The 17505-nt window shown below is 44.1% G+C and overlaps 1 protein-coding gene and 1 long non-coding RNA gene across 4 annotated transcripts in view; both read right to left on the bottom strand.

The window, feature by feature from the left end:
* PIAS1 (protein inhibitor of activated STAT 1) overlaps window positions 1-680 on the bottom strand; it is a 56050-nt gene extending 55370 nt beyond the window's left edge. For both annotated transcript variants that reach the window (XM_058846692.1, XM_058846691.1), the window contains exon 1: window positions 627-680. In XM_058846692.1, the coding sequence (XP_058702675.1) occupies window positions 627-650 (24 nt within the window). In that variant the 5' untranslated portion in view covers window positions 651-680. The remainder of the gene's footprint in view (window positions 1-626) is intronic.
* A 3943-nt stretch (window positions 681-4623) lies between these two features.
* On the bottom strand, window positions 4624-11528 carry LOC131583248 (uncharacterized). 2 transcript variants are annotated; one of them, XR_009278473.1, is made up of 6 exons: window positions 11273-11528; window positions 9150-10266; window positions 8614-8784; window positions 6826-7446; window positions 6166-6722; window positions 5892-6105 (listed from the first exon to the last, which is right to left on the bottom strand). It is a non-coding gene; the product is annotated as an uncharacterized LOC131583248 (long non-coding RNA). The 2 variants fall into 2 exon arrangements; XR_009278474.1 differs by lacking the exons at window positions 5892-6105; window positions 6166-6722; window positions 11273-11528 and adding an exon at window positions 4624-4840 and having other exon boundaries at window positions 7015-7446; window positions 9150-10566.
* Window positions 11529-17505: the final 5977 nt, after the last annotated feature.

Raw genomic sequence — 17505 nt, forward strand, 5'->3', positions numbered from 1 at the left:
CCCCAAAACGCCCCAAAGGCAGCGACCCCCGCCCGGGGAGCGCCGGCCGGGCTGCGGGGTGGCTCGGAGCGCCCCTTTTCCATGTGTTTCGCAGGATGACAGGGACCGCCGCCAGCTCAACACCGCGGAACTCCTCCACATCTGCTTGTGACGTTCTTTTATTTACCGGAGGGGCGGCGAGCCGGCCTCCCCGCCGCGCTCCCCCCGCTGTCACCGCGGCCGCCGCCGCTGCCGGGGGTCGCTCCCGCCGGACTCCCCTGCAAACTTCGCGGGGCGTCCGCGGCTCCGTCCCCCGCCCCGGCAGCGCCCGCGCCGCCCCCCGCGGGGGCTCCCCCCCGGCCGCCGCCCTCAGCCCGCGGGAGGCTCGGCCCGAGCCGGCGGCCGCGGAGCGGAGCCGCCCGCGCTGCCCCGGCCGCCGGCGGGGCCGCCCGGCGGAGCGCGGCCGGCGAGGGGGGGCGGCCAGAGGGGAGGCAGCTCCGCGCCCCGCTCCCCACCCACCCCGCCCGTCAGCCCCCGCTGCCGGCGGGGCTCCGCCGCGGGCCGCTCCCGCGGGGCTCGTCTCGCCGCGGGCCGCTCTCGGCCGCGGCCCCGGCGGCGCCGCGGGGGGACCCGGAGCTGCGCTTTACCTTTAGTTCCGCACTGTCCGCCATCTTGCGACTCTGCGCGCAGGCGCAGTGAACCCCGCCGGGACACCGCCCCCCCCGCCGCCCCGCCCGCCCGCAGCGCGCAGCGTTTGAATCGCGGCGCCATTTTGTGCCTCCTCGGGCGGGGGGTCCCCGCCGCTCCCAGCCCTCGGCTGAGGGGAACCGGGCTCTCGCTGCGCTTCCCCCGCCGCCCCGGGAACGCCGTGTGGCCGCCGAACCGCTCGGGAAGTTCGGCCCTGAGCGGCGCGGCCCCCGCGGCGCCGCCGGCCCCGTGAGGGGCGCGGGTCCCTCCGGGCGCCCCGGCTCCCCTCAGCCGGGCGGGCGGCCTCCGCATCGCCAGGGAAGCGCTGCATGCGCGAAGCTGCAGTAATAAATGAGTTGATTAAAGTCGGATTTTGTATTTCTGCTTCCTGCTGCTTAATCCACGGGTTTGAGACCTTTAGGGGTGGAACGGGATGGGGCCGGGGTCCCTCAGCGGGCGCTGGATTAACCTCCGGCTCCTGGTCTGCAGCAAGCGGGAAATGATGAGTTTCATTTCGGGCAGCGATGAGTTTTATTTCGGGGAATTACAAGTTTTATTTCCCTAGGCTACTGCGGAGAAGTTTGGGAATCATCGTGAGCTTGCCCAGGTTTTCCTTTTCCCTAGGAACAGCAATACAGGTGTTGTAGGAGTCCCAAAGAGCAGAGAGCTGAGATCCAAATATGCCCATTCCATGTGAATTTTGAGTAAAATTTGTGTTCTTCCAACAGCAAGGCAGATAGCGCAGAGGGGAAAACATCTACCAAAATTCTGCCTGGCAAGATGATGGCATCAATTGTGAATTTGGGTGGGTTGAATGTTTGTATTTAAGTCACTATAGCTCAATTCAGCCTCTTTCTACCTGTGTGTTATTCTATAAATACAGATCACCATGACAATTCCTCTCCTTGGCCTTCACCTTAATGCACAGAACTGAACAAAGAAGACAAAATTTCCTACAATTTCCATAGCTGCCATAAAATCCATCATCCTACATTCAGAAAGCTCTTGCATTATGGTCACTGAAAGACAAAATAAAGCTTTAATGTCTCAACTCTGCAGATTAAAACAAGTCGTGCTCGGTTCCACGCAGAGGACCTGTGGTAAGATAACCACGAGTGGTAATTGCAGAATTAAATTTTATTAAGTTTGACCAAGAGGGTTACCCAGGATTTAAAATTCGCTAGTTTGTGTTAAGGGAAGAATGGGAGAGAGGTGTTAAATGTGATTATTGTTAAGAATATTTATGGGAAGTCCTGAAGAAAACAAGTCCTAGTAAGTAGGGATGGCAATGGAATTGGATCAGGATGTGTTGCATTCCATCGGTCCAGGACAAAGTTGTGTGGATTTTGATTTGTGTGGATTTTGATTTGTGTGGATTTTGATTTGTGTGGATTTTGACCAAGGTGGACAGGTCACATATCCTTCACCTAGAAAAGGAACATACATAAATAAACAGATTTTGGATGGCACCTTGTTTACGGGAAGGATATATCTGAAGTCCTGCTACGCTGAGCAAATCAAACAACTCATCTCTCTTCCCAAACACTGCATTTCCAACCATTTCACCCAGAAATATTCCCCAAACAGCCAGAAAATCCAGGGAACACCTCGCTGACACCCCAACTCCATCTCGGGGCCATCCCTCCGTCCCGTTTCCCAGAGGAATTCTCCCGGAGTTGTGACACACCCGGAGCGTCACACCAAGAAAAGGAGCAGCAGTTCCAGGAGGATGATGAGCAACACCCCCATAATCCTGCGTGTGATGAAGGCTTCTCTCCGCTTTGGGGAGGGGGCAGGCTGCTGGGATGGCTAAAAAAATCAAAGTCAGATGACTCCGGCACGCCCACGGCTCCCATAATTAGCCCTTCTATTTCAGTGGTCTGAGCCAGCCCAGTGGAAAACTGTTTAAAATTATTAAATCCGTGGAATCCTGATCTGACATGATCCATGAGTTCACGTCAAGTCGAAGGAATTTGGCCAGGAAGATCTATAATTGATAAATCCTTGATTAAAAGATAAACCCTTGGTTTATTTCAATTCTTTTATGTTTTTTTTTTCCCCCCTCCTCCTGAAATTTTTTTTTTTTTTTTTTTGCTGCGCAGCAAAAACAGCTTTTCCTCTGCTTCTTCACTTCCTCCCAAATTCAGTGGGATGTGGACATGTGCTTCGAGTGTTTTTGCTAAATCATGGCATAGCACTATCAAACTTGACACGTGGCCATAAACCACAGCGTCCCCTCTCCAAACTCTCTTTAAATAAAGCAGCCCGAGAATGCCTTCGGCTGCATTAAAATAAAGAAGCAAACTAAAGAAACAGGATCCAGAAAATCAGGTTTAAAATGGTCCTGCCAGTGTTGCTTTTGTTTTGTTGTTTTTTTTACAGACAAACCTCACCCAGGCTCTTCATTTTTTTTTTCACTTCGGGCCTTTTTTGATAGTCCCTCCCTTCCCAGCGCTGCAGAGGATGGAGAAGGAACTTAATGAGAAAAACAATCTGCCTTTCTATTTTTAGGCTATTATTTACATGTAGTGAAATCTCGTTCCTCTCTGCTCCCGAGGCTCAGATGATGATTCCTTGCCAAAAAAAATCTTCTGTCGACACACGGTCGTTTCCAGAGGTGCTCTCAGTGCCTGCAGCTGTGGCAGTGACTCTCAGATCTGTCAGGATTCTCTCTCCATTTCCAAAAAGGAAATATTGGGATGCAGCTGGAGCAGGGGAGAACAGCCCCAATCCCATCCTCCAGCTCTGCTGCTTCTGAGTTACAATATATTTATTTTTTTGGGGATTTTTAACCTCTGTGGGGAGGAAAAAATGAAAGCTCAACCCTCCAAAATTCCAATATTTTTCAATTCCCAATTTTCCAAAGTCACGTTTTCCTCTTTTGGCCATATCGCAGTAAAAGAATATGAGAATCTGAAGGTGAAAATCTCCATTTCTTTTATTTTCCTCTTCTGTAACTTCCCCAAAAAATGCATCCTGTCCCATAACTCACATGCTCAAAGCCGTGTTCAGACACAATAATATTTTTAAAGCAGATATGTGGGTTTTTTTCTGTGAACATGTTGTTTTCATTAGTCCGAGTATCCAAGAATTTTCCCTCTTTTTTGCCTAATAATCCCAATTTACTCTTTGCTTAAAAGTAACGTGAGGGAATTTCTGAGCCTGAATTTAATGATAGACTTTTCTTGATAGAAAACACGTCCCAGCTGTTAAAATCCCTTTATTGCTGAGGTTGTTGTGGGTGTGAAATGTGTGAAACACCCTTTGCTGCGGGACAAAAAGAGGAATATTCCAGTGAAAATTACTTGGCTGCACGAGAAGACAATGGAAGAGCCAGCAACTAATAAAATAAATCTTATTTTGAGTTTATAACAACATGTGCTGAGCAGGAAGTTGATGTGGAGTGGCTGGCACAAACATCTCCCCCGAAATCCACATCCAAGAGCAATGCCAGATCAAATTATATCAGATTTATTATTATATCAGATTTATTATTATATCAGATTTATTATTATATCAGTTTTATTATTGTATCAGTTTTATTATATCAGTTTTATTATTATATCAGTTTTATTGTTATATCAGATTCATTATTATATCAGATTTATTATTGTATATTATTATTATATCAGTTTTTATTATTGTATCATATAATTATTGTTATATCATATTTTGATTATTATATCATATTTTATTATATCATATATTATATAATATTTATTATAATATCAGATTATTATTATATCATATGATTATATCAGATATTATTATTATATCAGTTTTATATTGTTATATCATATTATTATAATATCAGATTATTGTATTGGTGGTTATTATTATTATGATGATAATAATAGTAATAATATATTATTATTATTATTATTATTATTATTATTATTATTATTATTATTATTATTATTATTATTATTATTATTATTATTATTATTATTATTATTATTATTTACTGATATTAAAGTTCCCATTCTCTCCCAAACCGATTCCAAACGAGGGCTGCTGCTTAGAAAAGAAACTTTCCTGCCTGTGCTGTGGAAATGACAAAATTCCAGGCCCAGATTCCTGTCCTGGAATGACAGAATTCCCATCCTGGAATGACAAAATTCCCAGCCCAGATTCCCAGCTTGGAATGTCAGAATTCCCAGCCCAGATTCCCATCCTGGAATGTCAGAATTCCCATCCTGGAATGTCAGAATTCCCAGCCCTGTCGCTCCCCAGAGCCCTGCAGCTGCAGGACAATGGCCGTGGCCCCAACAATCAGCCCTTCCTCTCCCAGCATTTGCATTCCCGGGATGAGAGGGGGCTGGGAGGGGCTCCCAGTATCCCCCAGTATCCCCCAGTGTCCCCCAGTGTCCCCCAGTGTCCCCCAGTATCCCCTGGTATCCCCCAGTATCCCCCAGTGTCCCCCAGTGTCCCCCAGTGTCCCTCAGTATTCCAGTGTCCCCCAGTGTCCCCCAGTATCCCCCAGTATCCCCCAGTGTCCCCCAGTGTCCCCCAGTGTCCCTCAGTATTCCAGTGTCCCCCAGTGTCCCCCAGTATCCCCCAGTATCCCCCAGTGTCCCCCAGTGTCCCCCAGTGTCCCTCAGTATCCCCCAGTATACCCTCAGTGTCCCCCAGTGTCCCTCAGTGTCCCCCAGTGTCCCCCAGTATCCCCCAGTGTCCCCCAGTGTCCCCCAGTATCCCCCAGTATCCCCCAGTGTCCCCCAGTATCCCCCAGTATCCCCCAGTGTCCCCCAGTGTCCCCCAGTGTGTCCCAGTATCCCCCAGTATCCCTCAGTATCCCCTCAGTGTCCCCCAGTATCCCCTCAGTGTCCCCCAGTGTCCCCCAGTATCCCTCAGTATCCCCCAGTGTCCCCCGGTATCCCCCGGTATCCCCCAGTATCCCCCAGTGTCCCCCAGTGTCCCCCAGTATCCCCCAGTGTCCCCCAGTATCCCCCAGTATCCCTCAGTATCCCCTCAGTGTCCCCCAGTATCCCCCAGTATCCCCCAGTGTCCCCCAGTATCCCCCAGTGTCCCTCAGTGTCCCCCGGTATCCCCCCGTGTCCCCCAGTATCCCCCAGTGTCCCCCAGTATCCCCCAGTGTCCCCCAGTGTCCCTCAGTGTCCCTCAGTGTCCCCCAGTATCCCCCAGTGTCCCCCAGTATCCCCCAGTATCCCCCAGTGTCCCTCAGTGTCCCTCAGTGTCCCCCAGTGTCCCCCGGTATCCCCCAGTATCCCCCAGTATCCCCCAGTATCCCCCAGTATCCCCATCCATGGCCTTACTGGTCTGGGCCACCTGCCTGCGAGTGAGTGGGGGGACACCTGGGGACACCTGGACAGGGTTTGGGGACACCTGGGGACACCTGGGAACATCAAAAGCAGCACTGGCAACACCTGGGGACATCAGGGATGGGGTGAGGGACACCTGGTCAGTGTTTGGGGACACCTGGACAGGGTGAGGGACACCTGCATAGGGTTGGGGACACCTGGACAGGGTGAGGGACACCTGGACAGGGTTTGGGGACACCTGAGGATGTTTGGGACAGGGTTGGGGACACCAAGAGCCAGGAGCAGGATTGTGGACACGTGGTGTCATCAAGAACAGGGCTGGGGACACTGAGGGACATCGGGGCCAGGCTTAGGGACACCGGGAGCAGGGTTGGGGACACCTGGGGACATTGGGGACGGGATTGAGGGGGTGTAAGGGACACCAAGACCAAGGCTGGGGACAGCTGGGGACACTCTGGGGACACCTGGGACTATCAAAACCAGCCCTGGGGACACCTGGGGACATCAGGGACAGGGTGAGGGACACCTGGACGGGGTTTGGGGACATCAGGGACAGGGTGAGGGACACCTGGACAGGGTTGGGGACACCTGGGGACATCAGGGACAGGGTGAGGGACACCTGGGGACATTGGGAATGGGCTTGGGGGGGTCTAAGGGACACCTGGACAGGTTTGGGGACACCTGGGGACATCAGGGACAGGGTGAGGGACACCTGGACAGGTTTGGGGACACCTGGGGACATTGGGAATGGGCTTGGGGGGGTCTAAGAGACACCTGGACAGGTTTGGGGACACCTGGGGACATCAGGGACAGGGTGAGTGACACCTGGACAGGGTTTGGGGACACCTGGGGACATCAGGGACCATGTAAGGGACACCTGGACAGGGTTTGGGGGCACCTGGACAGGGTTTGGGGACACCTGGACAGGTTTGGGGACACCTGGGGTGACATGGGGGACAGGAGGAGCTTTGAGGGGCTTTCCCAGCCCACCCATTCCAGGATTCTGGAATTCCTGGGCTGAGCTGTGTCCCCAGGGGAAGGGGACAGCGTGTCCTGCCCTCCTCACCTTCATTTCACCCACATAAAATCCGATTTTGGGTCTTTTCCCTGCCAAAAGTGCCCATTTTGGGTGGATCTGGTCGCTTTTCTCCAGGTTTCATTTGAATTATTCTGGTTTTTTGTGAATTCAAGCTGGGACAGTTCTGTCTCGGAGAAGAAATGGTCATTCCTCAGATATTCCTCTCCAGTTGGAAAAGCATTTCCTTTGGCTGACTTAAATCCCCTTTTCTTTTTGTCAACAAAATTCCATTTCCATGAATCACCTTCGGGATTTTTTTGGGGTTTTTTTGGTCATTAGCACCAATTTTCATCATTTGTGGAGGCAGCACAAGAAGGAAGAGTAAAAACCAACCACGGCAGGTCCTGAGGAGCTGAGAAATTCAAAGCCAGGCAAAAGTTAAAATATCAGCTCCTCCAGAAGCTTCAAATTGGCCAAAAACTGCTCAAAAGGGAGGAGAAAAATGATAGAAAGCTGTGGTTAAATTAAATTAATATTATAATATTATATATAAATATAAATATAAATATAAATTATATAATATTATAATAAAATTAATAAAATAAATTATGAAATATATAATAAATTTGAAGCAAAAAATAAAGACTAATAAATAAATAAATAAATAAATAAATAATATTAATAAATAATAAATAATACTTATTTATTATTATAGATAATGAAATTATTATTTATTATTTTTATTTATTATAATGATATATAATGAATAAATAATAATAATGTTATGTATTAAATAATAATATAATAAATAATAGTAATAAATAAATAAATAAATAAATAAATAAAATGTTCTAAAATTATTTTATAAAATAAATAATTATTTTGGATTTTTATTCCCAAAACATCATCACAGAGGTGATGATTAATTTTGTATTTTAATTGCACTCTCCAGACTTCCAGCCTCAATAAACCCAGAGTTTATATTATATTATATTATATTATATTATATTATATTATATTATATTATATTATATTATATTATATTATATTATATTATATTATATTATATTATATTATATTATATTATATTATATTATATTATATCATATTATATCATATTATATCATATCGTATCATATCGTATCATATCGTATCATATCGTATCATATCATATCATATCATATTATTATCATATTATATTATTATAATATTATATTGTATTATCATATTATATTATCATATCATATTATAGTATAGTATATTAGAGTATATTATAATATATAATACTATATATTAGAGTATATTAGAGTATATTATATATTATATATATAATAATTTTTTGCAGAGAATTATCTAGAAAAATCTGCTCCAATCTAAATCTCTTTCCTGTCCTATAATTCCCATTACAGCCCACACATGGAATTCCCATGGAGTAGATTTTGCTCCAAATTCCCAGGTTTTTTGCCTAAAAAACAGAAAAAACCCAGGATAAAGCCCCGAGACGAGCTCAGGTAAGGAAAAAACCCCAAATTCCCCCCAATTCCTCTTTTTCCATCATCCCCTGAGTCACGGGAACGCTGCAAATCCAGGGTTCATTTCAGATGGCTCATGTGGAAACAACCCAGCTAATTACACCGCAGTAATTACCTGGATGTAATTACATGGATGTTGTTTTTCCAGCCGTCAATTGCGCTATTCTGGAACTCCTCCTTGTTCCCAGCTGCCCTCACTGGCTCCAAATCCTCTTCTTGTTTTGGCTCGGCGCTCACTCACCTCTGGACTGGGGAGGGGATTTTGGGGAGAAGTTGTGACCTTCATCTCTGCTTCATTCTCAGGAAATATTTCCATTTTAATCGTCTTTTAAATAAAAATTCCAAGATTCTGACTCAACATCCTGTCAGAATTTCCTCCTGCACATCAAGAATTCTGAAAATCGATGGATTCCCACTTGGGATCATCCTGACTTGGAAGAGTTTCCTTTCCTTCAGCTCAGATCTTCACCTCTGCTTCATTCCAGGAAATATTTCCATTTTAATCATCTTTTAAATAAAAATTCCAAGATTCTGACTCAACATCCTGTCAGAATTTCCTCCTGCACATCCAAAATCCCAAAAATCGGTGGATTCCCAGCCGGGATCATCCTGATTTGGAAAAGTTTCATATCCTTCAGCCCAGATCTTCACCTCTGCTGCATTCCAGGAAATATTTCCATTTTAATCATCTTTTAAATAAAAATTCCAAGATTCTGACTCAACGTCCTGTCAGAATTTCCTCCTGCACATCCAAAATCCTGAAAATTCATGGATTCCCGGCTGGGATCATCCTGATTTGGAAGAGTTTCCTTTCCTTCAGCTCAGATCTTCACCTGCGGATGCAGCACGAGAAGGAAGAAGAATATTTGAGAAAATATTTCCATTTTATCATATTTTAAATAAGAATGATGAGATTCTGACTCAACATCTGGTCCAGATTTCATCCTGCATATCCAAAATCCTGAAAATCTATGGATTCCCAGTTGGGATCATCCTGATTTGGAAGAGTTTCCTTTCCTTCAGCTCAGATCTTCACCTCTGCTGCATTCCAGGAAATATTTCCATTTTAATCGTCTTTTAAGTAAGAATTATAAGATTCTGACTCAGCATTCCATCAGAATTTCCTCCTGCAGATCCAAAATCCCGAAAATCGGTGGATTCCTGGCTGGGATCATCCTGATCTGGAAGTTTCCTTTCCTTCAGCTCAGATCTTCACCTATGGATGCATTTGACAAAATATTTCCATTTTAATCGTCTCTAAATAAGAATTATAAAATTCTGACTCAGCATTCCATCAGAATTTCCTCCTGCACATCCAGAATCCTGAAAATTCCTGGATTCCCGGTTGGGATCATCCTGATTTGGAAGTTTCCTTTCCTCCCTTGCCCTGGGTGGTGTTCATGAAGGGTTTCTGGATTTTTTTAGACCAATTGGACCAATAAAGGAGCCGAGTGTCACACCCCACTCCCAGGCCGGGAATGTGGTGGGGCAGCAAGGCTGGGAAAACGGGAGGCGGGAATTATTGGATCAATCCCAAAAAAACCTCCAGGTTTTTTCCCGAATCCGCGGGGTGAAGCGCTCTGAGGACGCCTCCCCGGGGAAATGAGGATGATGATGGTAAAGGGTGCCTCCCCGGACCGAGAGGAAATGAATTCACGTTTGGAAAAGCGCTGGGAGATTCTTGGATGAGAAATGTTGGAGCTGGAACGCTGGCAACGTTGGGATAACGTTAATATTTATTGCGCGCGGCGCTTTCATCTTCAAAGCTCTTCAGCAACATCAATGAGTTAACAAAGAAAATATTAATAAAGATTCTGTTTACCCATAAAATTCCCCTCCCTGAGCACAAATAAATAAATAGAGCTGCCTCCAGTTAAAAAAAAATTGAATTTAAAAAGAAGTTCAGCCCCAACTTATTTATTCCAGGATCAAATCCCTAAATCCCTGGTGGGGCTGTCCCTGGAAAAGCAACTTGGAATGAGGAATTATTGGTTTATACTTGGAATGAGGAATGATTATATAATATCTATAATTTATTGTTTTTATTTTAGATGATTTGTTTATATTTCTGTATATTTTGTTATAGTGTTTGTATTATTATGTTATCATAATATTTATATTATTATGTATTTTATAGAAAAATACTATTTTATCTCTATATATCATTGTATTTTAACTCTTTATATTTTTATTTTATATATGTTTTATATTTTAATATATTTATATTTATATAATATTTTTATATTTTTATATTTTTATATATTTCTATAATATACCTATATATTTATATTTAAATATATTTATATTTTTATACATTTATATCTGTATATATTTATATATGTATATATTTACATATTTATATATTTATATATTTATATTTAAATATATTTTATTTTTATAATATATATAATATTTATATATATTTAATTATAATACATAATTTTATATAATAATTAAATATATAACTTTAAAATAGTATATAATTTAATACATAAATATAATATATAATACTAATATATTTATAATCTATATAAATAACTATTTACATATATAATTTAATACATAAATATAATATATAATATTAATATATTTATTATATAAAAATAACTATATATTAATATATTTATTGTATATAAATAACTATATATTTATATATTTTTAACTATTATTGGTTTATATATTATTAATCTATTTATTATATATATATATTTCTATTTATATCTATAAATAGAAATATTTTTAATTATTTTTCCTTTTAGGGAGGCTAACTGGACCTTAGGCCTAATCCACCCGTAGCAGGGTGAAAAATCAGGAGAAGGGAGAGCAGCGCTTGGAAAATGGAATTCCGGAATCCCTGAGGTTGGAAAAGCCCCATCCAGGAATTCCCTGGACACCTCCAGGGCAGGAGGCTCCAGACCTCACCACTGGCGTTCCCAGGAGGACGTTTGGGTGGTTTTGGGATAAACTCCAGAAAAGGAGGAATCTCCATTCCACGGGAAAAAGACGGAACGTGGGGCAGTTCCCAGCCTATATTATATTATATTATATTATATTATATTATATTATATTATATTATATTATATTATATTATATTATATTATATTATATTATATTATATTATATTATATTATATTATATTATATTATATTATATTATATTATATTATATTACAGTATATTACAGTATATTACAGTATATTACATTATATTATATTACATTACATTACATGATATTATTATTATTATTATTATTATTATTATTATTATTGTTATTATTATTATTATTATTATTATTATTATTATTATTATTATTATTATTATTATTATTAGTGGAGTGCTGCTCCAAGGAATTGCGCTCTCCTTTCGGGATCCTGAGGGGTTTCCTTGCTGCCCCGTTATCCGCGGGAAATTGGGGAATTTATGGAAAAGCGGGAAAAGGGAAGAGCCTTTCCCAGTGCGTTATCGGCGGAATAACCACGGGGCCTCTCCCTTTGGGATTCAGCTCCTGATCCCCCGGCTCCAACTCTGCAGCTGGAAAGGGAAAGAAATAAAGAGAGAAAGGAATGGAGGGAAAGGAATAAAGAGAAAGAAATAAAGGGAGAGAAAGGAATAAAGGGAGAGAAAGGAATGGAGGAAAATGAATAAATGGAAATAAATAAAGAGAGAGAAAGGAATGGAGGGAAAGGAATAAATGGAAATAAAGGGAAAGAAATAAAGAGAGAGAAAGGAATGGAGGGAAAGGAATAAATGGAAATAAATAAAGAGAGAGAAAATAATGGAGGGAAAGGAATAAAGAGAAAGAAATAGAGAGAGAGAAAAGAATGGAGGGAAAGGAATAAATGGAAATAAAGAGAGAGAAAGGAATGGAGGAAAATGAATAAATGGAAATAAATAAAGAGAGAGAAAGGAATGGAGGAAAAGGAATAAATGGAAATAAAGAGAGAGAAAGGAATGGAGGGAAAGGAATAAATGGAAATAAAGAGAGAGAAAGGAATGGAGGGAAAGGAATAAATGGAAATAAATAAAGAGAGAGAAAATAATGGAGGGAAAGGAATAAAGGGAAATAAATAAAGAGAGAGAAAGGAATGGAGGGAAAGGAATAAAGAGAAAGAAATAAAGGGAGAGAAAGGAATGGAGGGAAAGGAATCACGGAGTTTGCTTTGGTCTGTGGTTCTGTAAAATGGTTATAAATAAAATAAAATATATTAAATATATTATAAAATAAAATTAAATATATGGATATTATATATATTATACATTATAGGAATAAAGGGAAAGAAATAAAGGGAAATAAATGAATTCATAAATCAATATGAAGTAATAAAGGTAAATTAATAAAGGTAAATAAAGAAAGATAAATAAAGAAAGGTAAAGGAAAATAAAGAAATAAAGAAATAAAGAAATAAAGGTAAATTAATAAAGATAAAGAAATTAATCAAGAAATAAAGGTAAATAAAGGTAAAGACAGATAAGAAAGAAAGAAAGAAATGTAAATATATAAAGGTAAATTAATAAAGGTAAATAAAGAAAGGTTAATGAAGGTAAAGAAATAAAGGTAAAGAAATGAAGGTAAATAAAGGTAAAAATAAATAAATAAAGGCAAATAAAGAAAGATAAATAAAGGAAAATAAAGGTAAATAAATAAATAAAGGTAAATAAATTAAAGATAAATAAAACCAGGGGGGGAAACATTGTGATTTCCCCTCCCACAACAGCCCTGATTTATTCCAAGTCCCCCCCTTTTCCACAGGTCTCCCTGAGCAGAGATTCCCTGGCTCCATTCCAGCACACAATGGGCTCCAATAGATTTTTTTGGTTTAAATTCCTTCCCTGCACCAGCTCTGAGGTCATTTTAGGCAGCCCATCAACGCTCGGTATAAAAATTCCAGCATTTTCTGTGTTCACCCATCCAGGCCCTGCCCTGGCCACAAACCCAAAACCATTCCCCATTTTTTAAAATTCTTTATTTTTATTATTTTCCAGGTTTTCTGGGAAGCGTTTTGGAGCTTTGTGGAGAGCGGGGTTGTTTCTCCAGAGCTGGCTGAAGGTTTTACAAACTCAGCCACACGTTAAACCTCCCCTGTTAATCCACGGCCAGGCACAACTTCAAAATACGTTTTGTTTTGGAGAGAAATCAAACGTAACCTTTGGGAAATATGTTTATTATTAGCATTAGACGCGGCTTTTGGGCTCCTTCCAGGAACTTTGATGAATTACGGGCGTTTCGTCGCTGGCTTGTCTTTGTGTCCTGCATTTGGGGCCGTCCGCCTTCCAGAGTTTTGGAGAGGTTTGCAAATGGGAATTGCTGTGGAAAACGGGGATTTCCAGCGAGGAAAAGCGGCTGAGAGCGCGTGGGCTCCAGGGCAGCTCCACCGGGAGCGTTCTGCAGGCCGACGAGAAAAGGGAACAAACGTTCCGGAACGTTCCGACGGCCAGACAAGCAGCCAAGGCCTTTTCCTCCCTCACCACGTGATCTTTCCATAATCCTCCTCTCCTCTCCTAGATCAACAGGTTCCTCTTGATTTGTCATTGTCAGCTCTGGGCACAAAGAGCCTTTTGTCTGCAGCTCTGACCCCAAACACAAGAGTTTTGTTGGGTTTTTTTTTGCCTGTTCTCAGCTTTCCGACAGACTGACGGACCTTGACCCCACCAGGGGACACGGTGGTGTGACAACACCTCTCCAGTTTTGACATCATCATTTATCCCCAGCCAGCAAAAAATCCCTGAAGCTGATCCGCTGCGAAGCTCCTGCCATGGATACGGCGCTGGAATCGCCGGCAGCTGCCGACACCTGAGCTCAGGGCAGGGAGAACCTGAGCCAGGCAGGAGCTGCCTCTTCCCCTCCCTTTCTACTTCATTATCAGCGTGGGGAAGTTTCCAGAGCTCCTGCGGGATTCCTGCCGCCTCTTCCCGCTGCTCTGCATCCTCTGGGAACGCCTGGATTGGGGAGAAGCCACCAGACAAGGAGGAGAAGTCATGGATTTGTCCTGTCCTCCCAATTTCCTGGGGCTTGGCACCACGAGCTGCCTGATTGGGAAGGGTGGGAAAAGCCGTGGCTGGTTTGGAGGGACCTTGTGAGGAACATCCTGCAGCTCCCACGGGCTGAAAAGAGCTCGGAGCCCGGAGCTGGCGCTGGCTCCGCGCTGTCACAGAAACCCTTTTGTTTTCCAATGAAAACAGCTCCGCAGCCAAATTCCTACCTGTCCTTGCAGGCCGTGACTTTGCCACATCACAGAACCGCGTTTTGCACCCTGGAACCTCAGCTGAGGAGGAGGGGAAACAACTTTTTGTTGTTTTTGTTGTTATTTCACCGAAGATTTCTTCACTTTTTTTTCACCAAAGATTTGAGTTGATGGATGTTTTTCCCGGAGCCTGGCAGGGGGGTGGGAGCGGCTCCGCTTTCCCGTGCGTTTAACGGGGTTGTGGAAGCGGAGCCTCATCCTTCCCTGCTGCTCCAGAGGAGGGAGGAGAAGGGGAAGAGCTGCTTATCGGTCCCTGGAGGCCTTATCTGAGCCTGGCAGCTGGGTGACGTCGGGACGGCAGGAGGGACAGGATGGGGGCAGGACAAACGACATCTGCTGCGGAGAAATAAAGCTGTGCGGGAGAAAGGGGCTTCTGTGCCCAAAACGCCTCTTGTGGCGCCCAAAACACCTCTTGTGGCACCTAAAATGCCTCTTGTGGCACCCAAAAACTTCTTGTGACACCCAAAATCCTCTTGTGATACCCAAAAACCTCTTGTGTCACAAAGAAACCTCTTGTGACACCCGAAACGCCTCTTGTGGCACCCAAAACACCTCCTGTGGCACCCAAAAATGCCTCTTGTGATACCCAAAAACCTCTTGTGATACCCAAAAACCTCTTGTGATACCCAAAAACCTCTTGTGATACCCAAAAACCTCTTGTGATACCCAAAAACCTCTTGTGCCACAAAGAAACCTCTGGTGACACCCAAAACACCTCCTGTGGCACCCAAAACAACTCTTGTGGCCCCCAAAACGCCTCTTGTGGCACCCAAAATGCCTCTTGTGGTGCCTAAAATGCCTCTTGTGGCACCCAAAAACCTCTTGTGATACCCAAAAACGCCTCTTGTGCCACAAAGAAACCTCTTGTGACACCCAAAACGCCTCTTGTGACACCCAAAAACCTCTTGTGGTGCCTAAAATGCCTCTTGTGATACCCAAAACACCTCTTGTGATACCCAAAAAGCTCTTGTGCCACAAAGAAACCTCTGGTGACACCCAAAACACCTCCTGTGGCACCCAAAATGCCTCTTGTGCTGTCTAAAATGCCTCTTGTGACACCCAAAAACCTCTTGTGACACCCAAAATCCTCTTGTGATACCCAAAAAGCTCTTGTGCCACAAAGAAACCTCTGGTGACACTCAAAACACTTCCTGTGGCACCCAAAAATGCCTCTTGTGACACCCAAAATCCTCTTGTGATACCCAAAAAGTTCTTGTGCCACAAAGAAACCTCTGGTGACACCCAAAACACCTCTTGTGGCCCCCAAAACGCCTCTTGTGGCACCCAAAATGCCTCTTGTGGTGCCTAAAATGCCTCTTGTGGCACCCAAAATCCTCTTGTGGCACCCAAAATCCTCTTGTGATACCCAAAAACTTCTTGTGCCACAAAGAAACCTCTGGTGACACCCAAAACACCTCCTGTGACACCCAAAACACCTCTTGTGGTACCCAAAAATGCCTCTTGTGATACCCAAAAACCTCTTGTGCCACAAAGAAACCTCCTGTGATACCCAAAACACCTCTTGTGGCACCCAAAAAGCTCATGTGGTGCCCAAAAACCTCTTGTGACACCCGAAACACCTCTTGTGGCGCCTAAAACACCTCTTGTGACACCCAAAATTCCTTCAAATGACACCAAGAAATAATTGGCACTTCTTGGCCAACATGGCTGCGGAGCGGCCGGTCCTGCGTTCGCATCTGGCCTCTCCCAAACAATAAATCATGGATTGATGGCACATCCTGGAACAGACTGGAGGCCAAATTCCCGTCTGGAAAGCGGTGTTGAGACGGACCTGCTGTACCAGGGATGTTCCCACGCGCCAAAATAAAAATCAGCTGTAAAATGATGGCCAGGAAAGGGGTTTAAAGCAAAAAAAAACCCCAAAAAGCAGCAATATCCTGATTTTCATGGGGGTTTCAAGCGCTGGGTCTGGTTTGAGGAGCTGGGGACGCCGTGTTCCACAAGGAACAGAGGGATGGGTGGTGGATGATCGGAGTTTGTTCCTCTTTATCAGCACAGCCCGTTTGTTCCGCCCTGCAGCTCCACCAAGGCTCAGGAAAACCCCCATCCCTGATTCCAGCGCCTCTCTGAGGAGCTCCAGAGCCAGCCCATCCAGGAAAACCCCGGGGAAAGAGCGGATCCAGCCACAGCTGCTCCCTTGCCGAGGTCCTGCTCATCCCAAACCTTCAGCTTTTGCAGGAAGGATCGTGGAAGGAGCGTTAGGATCGTGGAAAAGCCCTCCAAGAGTCCAGTCCTGAACCCAGCCCTGTCCCCAAGTGCCCAGGGATGTCCCAGAAGGACAATCGCTCATGGGGACGCTGGATTGGCATCATTCCCTCGGGATAAAGCCCAGGAACATCACCTGGCTCGAAGGAAAGTCACGCTGAGGGTAACGAGGAGCACCCCAAGGCCCAACCTCCATCCACCTCCAGCTCCTCCCACCCCCATCTGCACTTGGAGCCTTTTTCCCGTCCTTCCAACCATTTCTTTGCCTGTGGATGTTTTATTTGAGGGAAAAAAAGAGAAAAAAACCCCCCAAAAACCCAACAAAAACCGATTTAAACCCAGCCTATGGTTCTCACAAAACCGAGATCTCCGAAGGTGGTTGTGATTTTGCCACATCTGTTATTTTTACGCGTTGTTTTCCTGCCAAGACTCGCACAGAAGGTGTTCTGTGAGCCCGCGGCGGCGCGGAATCCGGCGTGGGCCCGCTCGGGAGCCCGCGGGAGCACCTCGGCCTCAATCTCAGCCGGGGATTTTGTTTCT

Source organism: Poecile atricapillus, chromosome 11, assembly GCF_030490865.1.
Source record: "Poecile atricapillus isolate bPoeAtr1 chromosome 11, bPoeAtr1.hap1, whole genome shotgun sequence".
Taxonomy (NCBI): Eukaryota; Metazoa; Chordata; class Aves; order Passeriformes; family Paridae; genus Poecile; species Poecile atricapillus.